Raw genomic sequence first — 13,838 nt, forward strand, 5'->3', positions numbered from 1 at the left:
AGAAGATGGAGGATCACGTGCAGCGAGGCCATCTTTAATCCTGCTAGACAGTCCATTTTTGAATGTGGCACACAAGGCCTCATCATTCCATGCTAGTTCTGAGGCTAGAGTGCGGAATTGAACCGCGTAGTCACCAACGGAAGAATTCCCTTGGCACGTGCGGGTTCCTCGAAGGCACAGCAAAATTCTGCCATCAAAGCCATCAAGTTGGAAGCTACTGGATCCCCGCGGTCCGAAAGGGGTTTAGCCCAGGCCAGGGCTTTTCCGGACTGTAGACTAATGACAAAGGCCACCTTCGCACGTTCTGTCGGAAGCGGTTCAGACATGAGCTCCAAGTGCATGCAGCACTGCTTAACAAAGCCTCTGCATGACTTGAAATCCCCATCCTACTTGGAAGGTAAAGGCAGACGTAGCTGGGAGCCAGAAGACACTGCAGGGGCTGGTGGTGGGAGTGGGCCAGGTTGTGGTACCTGCTGCTGTTGCAAGGCCAAAAGCTGTTCCATCATAGCTGAAAGCTGAGAAAGTTGCTGCACCTGTCGGGCCAACTTCTGTGACTGATGTACCACAACGGAGGGAAGATCCGCAACTTCAGACAGGGGTACCTCAGCGGGATCCATGGTCGGATCTTACTGTAACACTCACGTTTCAGAAGACAGGAACGCCGGTGGATGTAGATTGGCTGGACCTGTGTGGCAGATGACTCGGACTGTACCAGGGAGCAGAGTCTAAGGTGCTGCTGGTTTTCACCAGAGCCCGCCGCAAAGCGGGGTAGACTTACTGCAGCAGGTGGCACCCAGGTCGCTATCCCTGGCATGGCTCGACCACACAGGTGGCTGGGGAGATGCGATGCACAGGAGGGGTAAGGCAGCTCATAGTCAGGATAGCAGAAGGTCAAGGCAGGCGGCAAAGTAGCGTAGTCAGGACATAGCAGGAGGTCAGTAGGCAGGCAGCAGAAGAGCAAGGTCAAGTCACAGAGCAAAGGATCAGATACACGGTAAGGCAACTCTCAGGAATGCTTTCTCCCAGGCACAAGGCAACAAAGATCTGGCAGGGAAGTGAGGAGGGTGGAGGAATTTATCAATGAGCCACAGGGGAATTACACTAATGAGCGCACTGGCCCTTTAAATCTTAAAGCTCCGTCATACATGCGCCCTAGGGGACGGGGACACATGCGCCGGAGCAGAGAGGCAGAGGCTGGGGCAGGAGAAGCCCCAGGTGAGTGACGGACTGGAGCTCGCATGCGGGCGCGTCCCACGATGCGAGTCCTAGCCCCGCCGGCAGCAGCAGGTAACGGGCCCATGCGCTCACGGCCAGCGTGTGCAGCCAGAGCACATAACATAACACAGAGCAAAGAGTCAGGCAGTAAGACAGTTGCATAGCTGTTATCGTGTGCTATACACAATTCTAATGTTGCAATTTTTATTATGTCAAATTCAGATTTCTGGAATTTTTTACATTTAACAATGACATATAATATTTTATGATGGCTGATGTGTAAAAGAGGTTATAAGTTATGAGGAGCCTAACTAACTTCAATTATAATGACAAATATATTAATGTGGTGTATAGCAGGGCATAGCTAGAGGAGATAAAGGCTCACATAGGTCCTATTGCCTAAGGGGAAGCAAATCCCCCTGACACATAGGAACACAACAGTATTTTGCATGGTAGGTGAGGGGTTGTTACGGATTTTGCACTGGAACTCAGGGGTTTCAAATTATACCCTTGATTTATTCCAAACTATAATATTATTGTGTATAACATCGTAGGCTATATTAATGCTCAGTGTTATTGCAGGTGTGGCAGGTGCAGTCCACATGTATTATGTTGTATTTTTTTCATGTTTATTTTCGGAACATGCTATTACAGCCTTTAAACATGTCATTTAAAGAACACAATAAAGCAAGTTAAATACTTCTAATCACATTTGCCTAAAACTTTTTATAAGAGCATCTGTCACATAAAATAGACATGTGAAGTTGCACAAACTTGAGCTTCACAAGCCTACTCCAACTATAACTTTGATAATAATTTGGGGTGCCATATATCTATAAAAAGCTATTTTATAAACCCACCAGGAGTCATCCTGAATAGTGCAGGAGGCAGGGCCTGAAACCTTACAGAATGGAAGCACTCTAAGGGTAACTGATGCCATTTTTACATAAAACAGGCAGAGGTATACCTAGTGGTAGGTAGGTATCCAGGTAGGTAAATAGGTAGCCATGTAGTTAGGTAAGTAAGTAGGTGGTTAGTTAGGTATGTAGCCAGGTAGGTAAATAGGTAGTCAGATAGGTAGGTAAGTAGGTAGCCAGTTAAGTAGCTATGTAGCGAGTCAGCCACCTCCCCAACCAACTCCCCTCACGCCAGGAAAAAAATGCTCATCCTTACCTTGTACAGCAATCTCCAGAACAATAAGCCCGGTCTTACTTCATCCACAGTGCAAGCACCGATAAGTGATGTCATCGCACTTGTACTGCGAGGGGGCAGAGGTCATGGTCTCCTGTCACTGCAAACAGGGCATTGATTGAAAAAAATGTATGGAACTGAATAATGTACAGAAAAAAACATGTGAATAGAGCTGTGTTTCCAATGTTGTGTCTGTCTGCATTTTCTATACATAGTTCACATGTGTTAGCAGGATGTTTAGCCTTCAGATTGGACTGGAGCATTGCAAAAGTAACAATACCATGATAGCAGCCACTTAAAGAGCAACTCTGGAAGTACATGTTAAGTATTTATTAATGCAATCGACAGTGAAAACAGTTTACAAGATGGCTCACCCGTATCGGAAGCATATGTGTCTACTTGGCTTTCCACATGCTTTGCTGTTACTCTTTTTAGGCTCCTCGTAACTTCTTACGAATCGTCTTATCATTTCATAGGCTAAACTGATTTTCCAATAATCTTCTCTGTAATTTGTATACACTGTTTGCTGATCCACAATTGTCCTCTCTGTGCTCTATCTGACCTTATATTTTTATAGTTCTTTACATAATTTGCAAGCAGTCCAGTATTAGCTTTTTGTGGTTGATGGAGTCGGAAACAGAGACTTCAGCACAGACTGAGACCCAGGAGAGCTGACGGTGGGATTCATCAGCTTGTTTCTGTCTGCTGCTCTCTTTCTATTGTAATGTTTGGCTGCTCAGCTAAATCCTTAGTTTGTTCACAGAGTCAAGTAAAATAGTTTTTTTTATCTGTAAAGGCTTAAGATGACCCTCCTGTATATTTATTTAATTGTTTGATGCTTTCCATCCTGCACCATGAAGATATCTTGTAGAAAGTGTCGGACACTATTTAAAGGGGTATTCCAGGCCAAAACTTTTTTTATATATCAACTGGCTCCGGAAAGTTAAACAGATTTTTAAATTACTTCTATTAAAAAATCTTAATCCTTCCAATAGTTATTAGCTTCTGAAGTTGAGTTGTTTTCTGTCTAACTGCTCTCTGATGACTCACGTCCCGGGAGCTGTGCAGTTCCTGTGGGGATATTCTCCCATCATGCACAGCTCCCGAGACATGACATCATCATTGAGCAGTTAGACAGAAAACTTCAGAAGCTAATAACTATTGGAAGGATTAAGATTTTTTAATAGAAGTAATTTGCAAATCTGTTTAACTTTCCGGAGCCAGTTGATATATATAAAAAAAGGTTTTGCCTGGAATACCCCTTTAACCCAAACAGAGTGATTGTACTTGGTAATTTACATTCTTTCAGTAGCACTTGTCCTTTCTTATTGACTTGTATTGATTTCAGTATTTTTGTTTCTTAAGATCTTCCTAATGAGACCATCACAACACCTGCAAAGGAAATCCTATGCATAACCAAGTAAGACCAATATTATAGACCATATATATCTAGCGTTGGAATATTAGAATGTCATCAAGGTGTGATGTTAAGGTTTTGAAGACCAGAGGGTCACTGTTAAACCCTAAAGTCAGGCGCGATTTTTGGGCCCAGTGATTGGATACATCATGTAAAAGAAAATCTGTAAAAAGGGTGCACATGTCCTGTGGGAGTAGAACTTTCTCCAGACCCCTCCAGCCACTGATATGTTATCTTTGCAAAATACAATTTCACTAATCCCATACTCCTAACCCATGATAGCCTGTTGGGGTTCACTGAAGTGATTGCAAGCCAAGTGCAGATGTTTATTTCCATACCTCACCTTATTCCAGTCTTTGTGTTCCCATATTTGTGTTCCCATGTGAGCTTACACAAAACATAACATTTTGGGGTAAAGATTTATCGAGTTGTCTTATATGAGGGAGTGTTAGTAAGTATTGAGTACCCTGTAAATTGCAAGGTGTACTGGCCAATTTGTCTATATTCAATGGTGCAAAAATCATCTAATGATCCATAAGAGACCAATATATGGAGGGTTAATCCAAACAATTCACCAAAAGATCACCACACTGATCCACTAATTCCCTAATTTCCCATATATTAAAACATATAACTTTATTGGTTTATAGTAATCCACACAAAATAAAGGATTAAAAACTCAGAGTGTCTCTCTTCCCATGAATACTGTTGTTGCACGAGTACTGCTGTACCTCAATTAATTATGATTCTGTATGCACCTGCAGTGTGCCATATAGATGGGGAAGTACACCGCTGGATTTAAAATCAGTTTACAGCCCCCCTTGACATGTTTCGCCGTTGGACACAGCTTTGTCAAGAGGTTGTGTTTATTACTATAAACCAATAAAGTTATATGTTTTAATATATGGGAAATTAGGGAATTAGTGGATCACTGCGGTGATCTTTTGGTGCATTGCAAAAATCATCTACCTATGGTTTTAACTTACCTATATTTTTCCCATCCAAAGAGAACATAGCAGAACCTCTAGAAATTATTCAAACAATCATAGTTCAGCTTTCTCTTCTCATATTGCTGTAGTAAAATAAAAGTTGGACTGACTGCTTGATGTGGGAAATAGAGAAAGTCTCCTATTGAACAGCATTTATGTTGTCTTCACCAGAACAGTTGAACATATATATATATATATATATATATATATATATATATATATTTGACTTGCGCCAAGGAACAGAACAGAGCCACCTAGTGGCTGTTAATATAATCACAATAAAAACATATAAAGGTTTAACAGCAAGTAAATAGCAAAGTGTCTTATAATTACATAAGGAACAATATATTAAACGTTTAGTTTGATGATATACCAAACATAAAAAAACAGAATTGTTTACCTTTATGCTTGGCTGCTTACAAAAAAAATTTCACCAATTTAAGGGCATTTGCATCATAAACCCCTGAACGCAGGCTACCGTCTGGATGCCAGCTGCTATCAGCAGCTGACATTCACCTTCAATGAAAGACATGAGCATCATGAGCTGATGTTGCTCATTTAACCCCTTAAAAAGACCAGGTTCTGTGCCAGTCAGGTGCCTGCTTGGCACCCCCTTAACATGTTCATGGGGTGGTGATCGGGACAGTTACTATAGCCATTAAAGGCATTTACTAGGTCTTTGTGCCTGCCATAGTAATTATGCTGGTACAGTCTGCTTTAGGCTTGCTGTACCAGCAAAACGTTGATTTACCTGATCAGTGCTATTCAATAGTATAGCAATGATCAGAATAAGCAATCTAATGATTATTTATAAACATTCTCAAGAGGGAAATAAAAAAGTTTTTAAAAATATAAACAACATTTTCAAATCACCTCCCTTTTTCCATTTATCAAATACAAAAAGTAGAGAAAAGAAAAAAAAGAAGCATTTTGGGTGCATAAATGTCCAAACTATTAAAGTATAATGTTATTGATTCTGCATGGTGAATGGCATAATCAAGGAAAATACTGAATGCCAAAATTGCTAATTTTTGGTCACCTAGGGGGAGATTTATCAAAACCAGTGCAGAGAAAAAGTTGCCCAGTTGCCCATAGCAACCAATCAGATCGCTTCTTTCATTTTACAGAGGCCTTGTTAAAAATGAAAGAAGCGATCTGATTGGTTGCTATAGGCAACTGGGCAACTTTTCCTCTCGACAGGTTTTGATAAATCTCCTCCATAATGTTTGGAAAAAATCAAGAAGAAACTGTCACTTTTTTTTTTTTTTTTTTGTCAGTAGTAAAATAAAATAAAAACCTTATAACTTAAGAATCACTGTAATCTCACTGACCCACAGAATAAAGATAACATGTTTTACTGTAAGTCTTTTTTTCAATATCACCCAGTTTTGCAGTAGCTGTTGTGGTAAAATAACATGGTGTCATTACAAAGTACGATTGATCCTGCAAAATACAAGCCCTCATATGGGTGTTATGGCTCTTAAAAGGAAAAAAACAAAAGCAAAAACGAGTCCTTGACAATTTTGACACTTTCCTTACTATATCCTCTTTTTCTCACCTATTTCAATTTAAGCGCACTTTAAAAAAGTACCTGAAAAGGGCCATATACATGTAATAAATTTGGTGCATGGTGTTAAGGCATGCACAAAGCAGCAAATTCCATTAAAATTGGTGCAAACACAGTAATACATTTGACCAAACATGTTTTGCATCAATAAGCAAAAAAAGTTAGAATTTAATCATGGTACAACCCATTAAGTGAATGTGATAACTTACTCATAAGTTAGTGAAAATGTTGCATACAGTTTATGTAAAAAGTTTTTAATATGCTTATAGAAAACTTTTTGTATTCATAGGATTGACACACAAAATGAGGTTAATCACAGTCTTAAATTCAGACACTTTCATGACATGGAGGACCACAAGTCAATCATTGCCTCAATTAATTATGATTCTGTATGCACCTGCAGTGTGCCATACAGATGGGGAAGGACACCGCTGGATTTAAAATCAGTTTACAGCCCCCCTTGACATGTTTCGCCGTTGGACACAGCTTTGTCAAGAGGTTGTGTTTATTACTATAAACCAATAAAGTTATATGTTTTAATATATGGGAAATTAGGGAATTAGTGGATCACTGCGGTGATCTTTTGGTGCATTGCAAAAATCATCTACCTATGGTTTTAACTTACCTATTTTTTTCCCATCCAAAGAGAACATAGCAGAACCTCTAGAAATAAATTTGGTGCATGGTGTTAAGGCATGCACAAAGCAGCAAATTCCATTAAAATTGGTGCAAACACAGTAATACATTTGACCAAACATGTTTTGCATCAATAAGCAAAAAAAGTTCGAATTTAATCATGGTACAACCCATTAAGTGAATGTGATAACTTACTCATAAGTTAGTGAAAATGTTGCATACAGTTTATGTAAAAAGCTTTTAATATGCTTATAGAAAACTTTTTGTATTCATAGGATTGACACACAAAATGAGGTTAATCACAGTCTTAAATTCAGACACTTTCATGACATGGAGGACCACAAGTCAATCATTGCCACAGAGAGTTCACAGGAGGCATCACTGCATCACTCTACTATGGAGTCTGAAATTGACCAAACTGCTGAACTCTTACCATCTGGAAGTATTCAAAGTCTTCAGAATGGAATAAAAAAAGCAGTCACTGAGACTTCCCCACTACAGCTCATAGGTTCTGACTTTATTCCAAAAGCCAATGATTACCTAATGGAAGAAGAACCAAGCTTATCAATACCAAAATATTTCCAAGCAAAATCCTTTATTCAACAGAGCAGATCAGAATCAATAAAGTGGATTCCATCAAGTATGGAACTACCAGAGAGTGTATTGGATATTGGTGAAATTGAACCTCACGGCAATGTTACAGCAGATCTCTACAGTGATGGAACATGGGGACCACATGGGCAAACACCAGACTTAACTGAAAACATTAAACAAAATGTCGATTTTCTGAGAAAATCAGATGATCACAACAATGAAGATCTTTACACTGATTCAAAGTTCTTTGAAGAGATAAAGGAACTGATTAGAGAGATCCCATCAAAAAGGGAAATGACAGATGATATAATGTTCAAGAATAAAGTATGGAATATACCAAACCCTGAGAATATACACAGAAAAGGAACTGACTACCAGATACGATGCACTAAAAAAGGTGAATATATAGAAACAGGTCATGGAGACACTGATGAAGGAACATTTATGTGTAAAAGTACAGAACATGAAAGCCAGGCCAATAGTGCACTCTACCCGCATGCTGTCACTTCTCAATATGTTCCCATGTTACATGAAAGTAAAGCGACTGATGACATAAAATTGAAAAGCGGTTTGAAACTACTGCGAGACAGAATGATAAACGATGATTTTATTGGTGAACATAATGCTTGTCACGAAGATCAAACAGCAAAGTCGGACAACCGTATTAGTAAAGAAGTAAATCAATGTGAAAGTGAAGTATCGAATGATAAAACACAGAAGGACAAAGTTTACCTTAAAAGAATTAACAAACAGAAGTTAGAAATAGAAAGTGATGCACTGAAGGCATTTGACAAGTATGCAGACTCCAAAGAAACATACAATCACGTTTCTGGTATTACCAGCATTTGCAATGTTCCTTATAGTCAAGTTACATTCTTATCTGTAGAAGGTATAAGTAATAAAAATACAGACAATCCTCCTCAAAGTTCTTCTGAGACATTATCTTGCATTGAGGAGAAACAATCATTGGCTAAACTAAACATATCAACATGTGCTTCTCATGAAGATAAGATGTCTTACAGAGACACAGAAGATCAACCTCAGATCTGCTCAAACAATGATGGCAGAAAGGGAGCCATTAAAATCAAGCATTTTGAGGCAAGAAACAGTATAACAAACCAACTTGAATTCCAAAGAGACCCTTCCACTATGTGTCCAGAAAAGGTAGATACCAGTGAGTCAACATCTATACTAAAGGAACTAAGTAGTAGTCAATCCCATGAGATCAGTGGCATTTCTCCAGGACATGACTTAATTGCTTCTAAACGAGGAATAACAATAAAGGATTGTAGAATGAGTTCCCAAAAAGTTGAGAATTCTGGAATTAAGACTTTGTTTAAAAGTTGTTCAGAAGAAAAGCTAGCACCTTGCTTAAAAGTCATTGACCAACAAGACCATGTTTCCTCAAATACCATGTATATTAATATGCATCACAGCATGGATGACAGTAATATAAAAGAAGTTAAAAAGGAATCATGCCATTCACCTGACATAAACTGTAAGACACCCTATGGGGAAGTGCCCCCCGAAAAGGAAGTGGAATCTGGTAGTGTACTTGAAACCAAGTCAAACAAGGACAACAATGTGAACATCACAGTTTCTCAAATGATAAGTAATGAAAGCATACAAATCAATAATTTACAGGTTTTTAGTAGATCTTCTGACCAATCCTTAAACTCCACAATTGCTTTGGACGATTTACTCAATCGGTGTACAGCCACTATTTCAAATGTAACCAATCGGTGCACAGTCAACCCTTTAGATCCACCAAAGGGATGCAAAAATACAGTTCAAGAATTATCTGTTAAGAGCAGAATTACTTGCCATGATCCATCTGCCCAGTTCACCTCTGTCTTTCATACTTCAACCTACCAGGGAACAAACAGCTCATCTGATTCCTCTGACTTGTGTACAAAGACCTCTACAGATCAATCTGATAACTGCAAATCTACTATGTCAGATGTATCTTCCCAGGATGAATTCAACTCTCTTCAAACATCTAATCAAAGTACAACCATGAATCCAGATTCAACATTTAAGTGCAGTGATTCTTCTTTAACTCTATCTAATCAATGTACATCTTCTTTTCTTGAGTCAACCAACCAGTGCAAACCCAATGCATCTGATTTAGCCTATGATTTTACAGGCATCTCCCCAGAGCCACTTATTGATTTCAACACTACTGCCCAAGATCCTTCTATTGGTACTACTATGTCAGATGTATCTTCCCAGGATGAATTCAACTCTCTTCAAACATCTGATCAAAGTTCAACCATGAATCCAGATTCAGCAATCAGGTGCTGTGACTTATCTGATATATCATACTTATCTGATTCCACTGCCCTGTGTGCAAAGACCTCCACAAATCAATCTGATCACTGCAGAACTACCCTGCCAGATTCATCTTACCAGGGTAAATTTAATTATCTACATACAGCTGATCAATGTTCAGCCATGAATCCAGATTCAACATTTAAGTGCAGTGATTCTTCTTTAACTCTATCTAACCAATGTACATCTTCTTTACTTGAGACAACCAACCCGTGCAAACCCAACGCATCTGATTTGGCCTATGATTTTACAGGCATCTCCCCAGAGCCATTTATTAATTTCAACACTACTGCCCAAGATCCTTCCAAACAGTTTATACTGTCCAATCTTGATTCAGCCTACCACGGAATAAATAAATCATCTGATATGTCCTTCTCATCTGATTCTTCCACCCTGTGCATGGCAGCCTCTTCAGACACATTTGATCAATTCAGAACAACCACAGGCCAGATCAAAATTAGTTCTCGAGATGCATCAGATCAGTTCACAACTATAAATCCAATGTCAGCACTTGATTGCAGTGTCCCTTCTCTAATTACATCTGATCAATGTACAACTTCTGTCAATAAGTCAACCAACCAGTGCAAAAAACATTTATCTGATTTGTCCCACCAATGCACACTCATATCTTCAGATCTATCCAATCAGTACCCAAGTATTGCTACAGATTTTTATCAGAGCACATTTACTTCTGTGGACCCACCTGAAAAGTACACTGCCAGATTTTCAGATCTAACCTACACTTGGACAAACAATCTATCGGATGTCCCTAAACACACAGCCACTTCTCAACACACATTTGATCAGGACAGTATAACTTCTCTTGATCAGAGCACAACTATGACTTATGATCCAACTGATCAGTTAAAGTGGAACTCATCTGATTCATCCTATGAGAACGCAATTACCTCTTTAGATCTACGTGATCAGGGCAAAACCACTTCTCTTAATTCACCTGAAGAGTGCAAAACCATTTTCTTAGATTCATCCAACCCTATACCTTCATTTCCTGAGTCAAAGAAACAGCACACAAGTTCTCAAACACCACCCCATCACCTCATGACTAATTCTTTTGACCTTCATGATTCATCTAATACATCTTGCCAAACTGCACTGCCCAAGACTGATGTAAACAATAAATGGGTAACAAACACAAAAAATCCATCATTGGTGTGCAGAATTAGCTCCACACATCCACACCCCCAAAACACCACCTTAAATTCAGACCAGTCATTAAAGGTTTCAGCCTCCACATCTGACTCCATATCAGATTGCTGCACAACAGTATCTTCTGATGATATTAACAAATGCATAACCACATCTTCAGATCATTCAGTCTATGAGGACATGGAAACCACTCATCGATGTTCCTACCAGTACACAGCTGACTTTCCCAATTATATAGATCAGTTTACAAATACTTCTCCAAATCAATATGATCGGCGTATGGCCAATTCTACTGAACCCTTCAACCAGTGTGCAACCTGTACTAGTTCAAGTCATCAGTGCAGAACTATGTCTTCCAATGTTTCCAGTCATTGCACTGCTTTTTCTGGTCCATTATTTTCTTTACCAAATTCACTTCAACTGAGCTCACCTTCAACTCCAGATCTTTGCGGATCCACCACCACTTCTGATCTACCCGATACATCTATGTCAATCTTTGGTGGTCCAGACTTGCCATGCACAACCATCTCCCCATTTCCAAGCTGTCAGCATGCAACCACCTCAACAGAGTCATCAGACCAATGCACCAACATCTCGGTGGATTTTCATAGTGAAAATAATATAGAATGGGGACCTTTGCAAGAGCCAATACAAGATGAACATGGAGGTATAATAAAACAGTGTGAATTTTCATTTTTAGAAGAAGTAAGGAGAATATTCTTAGACAGCCAAGTTGTAAGGATTTCACTATTAGACACTGGAATTATTTTAATAAAGGAAAAACATCATTTGGGAAATATTGTCCTGATGGTTCTGGTAAGTTGCCTCCTTTATTACTGCTATTACAACTACTATTATTTTAGCAACAAATTTAAAATGGATGTAAGGTGACATAACAAAAAGTTTTGCAACTGTAATAATATTGCAAATAGTCACAGATCTTGTCACAAATCAGTGAGCATTCTATATTTTGCTTTCTGTGAATATTGAATATATTTATTTATTTATTTTTTGCAATTTAGACACTAGTCACACTACATTCACATTTTTGTTTTATCTTAAAAAAAAAGTATGCAGCTTTAGGACCATACGATACAGTCCACACCTGTATCCAAATCTGCATTAAAATCCACAGGTAACACATGTTGATTTTGTGACAGATTTGCTAAGGTAAAATCAACAGCAGGAAAATACGCCACATATGTTCCAGTTTGGAAATGGGGAAAAATCCGCTATTAACTCATAATTCCCAGAGTGTTCTTTTTACACCATACAACTTTTAAGCTATCATTTACCAAAATAGCCATACTTTAGCATACTCTTGGACCATAAAAATCTGGGTGTACCTCCAAAAGTGATGTGAGCTTTGCTTTTGAGTCTGTCTATACACTTATACATTTGGGAAATAACCTGAACATAGTCACTTGTTGACTATGTTCATGCCATTTAAAGGAGTACCGCAGCCAAAAAAAATGTATCCCCATTCACAGGAGATGAAATAGGTAGCCATGTGTCCCTATTCTAATGATGGGGGGTGTCAGAGGTTGGACCTCCCGTGATAAGACACTTATCCCTATCTTGGGAATAGGGAATATGTTTTTAGGGGCTGGAATACCTCTTTAAGTCAATGGGGCCTGCTATGTTGACAGTTTGACAAGGCCCTAGATGTCGCCCTTATAGGTGGTGTGAATAGGTCGTAGAGTTTGCTATATATCTATGAGAACATGTCTTGTTGACATATTGTCCAGTATTCCGGTTAATGCACAGCTATAAGTATCTAAAAAGAAAACACAAAACTCCATCAGTGTTCTTTTAATGTCTATAAATAATATTTGCTTCTAAGTACAAGTCTTGTTTTTTCAGAGGAATGGAAAAGAGCTGGGAACGGTGATTCAAAGTTCTAACCTTTACCTTCACTACCAGTTAGATAAGCATTTCCTTGTCACTCAGCAGCTGAACGATGACTGGTACCGTGCACAGGACCGCATAACCAAAGTTACCATGCTGATGAAAAAGGTGAATGTATGCATGAGGGAGGCAATGGTATATCAGACTTTGCTCCTTTGCTGTCACATATAGTTCTTTGAGACAGCATTGGTGATGAGTGAAGTAAGCTAAACTGGTATACATACGTCAGTGTAGGAAAGTACTTATCAGTGTTACTACTGAGATTGCCAGACATGACATGCTACCAAAAGAACACATGTAGTTTTATCCCTATGAATGCCAGGCTTGATGCCACTTCTTGGGTCTGTAGTAGTACAATAGAAGCTTGTTGGTATCCTTAGTCAAAAATGTATATAAGTGATGTGTAATGCCAGTTTTCTGGTGTCCAAAAGTTGGTCAATGGTACTTTTCCCAAAACTTGGCGGAACTTGGCGGATGGGGTGTGGCCTCCCATATCTATGGTAGCAGGAACAATAAAAAAAAGTTATTTGTGTTGGGATGAATTAATGTGAAAAAAATTCCCTGTACCAACATTTGCCGTTTTCTTTAGGATAGAGTTACATGTAGCACATCCGCTGCGCACCCTACCCTAAATGGTTGAAGGAGTTATCTAGAATTAGAAAAACAGAGCAAATTTTTTTCCTAAAACAGCACCACAGCTGTCCTCAGATTGTGTGTGGTATTACAACTTGGCTCCATTCACCTCAATGGACCTTAACTGTAATACCACGCTTTACCTGAGGACAGGTGTGTTGCTGTTTTTAGATGAAATTAGCCCTGTTTC

The 13,838-nt window shown here is 39.0% G+C and overlaps 1 protein-coding gene across 1 annotated transcript in view; it reads left to right on the top strand.

Annotated features, from left to right (window-relative positions):
* Positions 1–279: 279 nt before the first annotated feature.
* The window catches only part of LOC130283142 (uncharacterized), a 41,860-nt gene continuing 28,301 nt past the window's right edge, over positions 280–13,838 (top strand). Inside the window, exons 1-4 of the mRNA XM_056532334.1 lie at positions 280–397; positions 3,772–3,826; positions 7,291–11,923; positions 12,971–13,123. Of these exons, the coding sequence (XP_056388309.1) occupies positions 280–397; positions 3,772–3,826; positions 7,291–11,923; positions 12,971–13,123 (4,959 nt within the window). The remainder of the gene's footprint in view (positions 398–3,771; positions 3,827–7,290; positions 11,924–12,970; positions 13,124–13,838) is intronic.

Source organism: Hyla sarda, chromosome 7 (assembly GCF_029499605.1).
Source record: "Hyla sarda isolate aHylSar1 chromosome 7, aHylSar1.hap1, whole genome shotgun sequence".
Lineage (NCBI taxonomy): Eukaryota > Metazoa > Chordata > Amphibia > Anura > Hylidae > Hyla > Hyla sarda.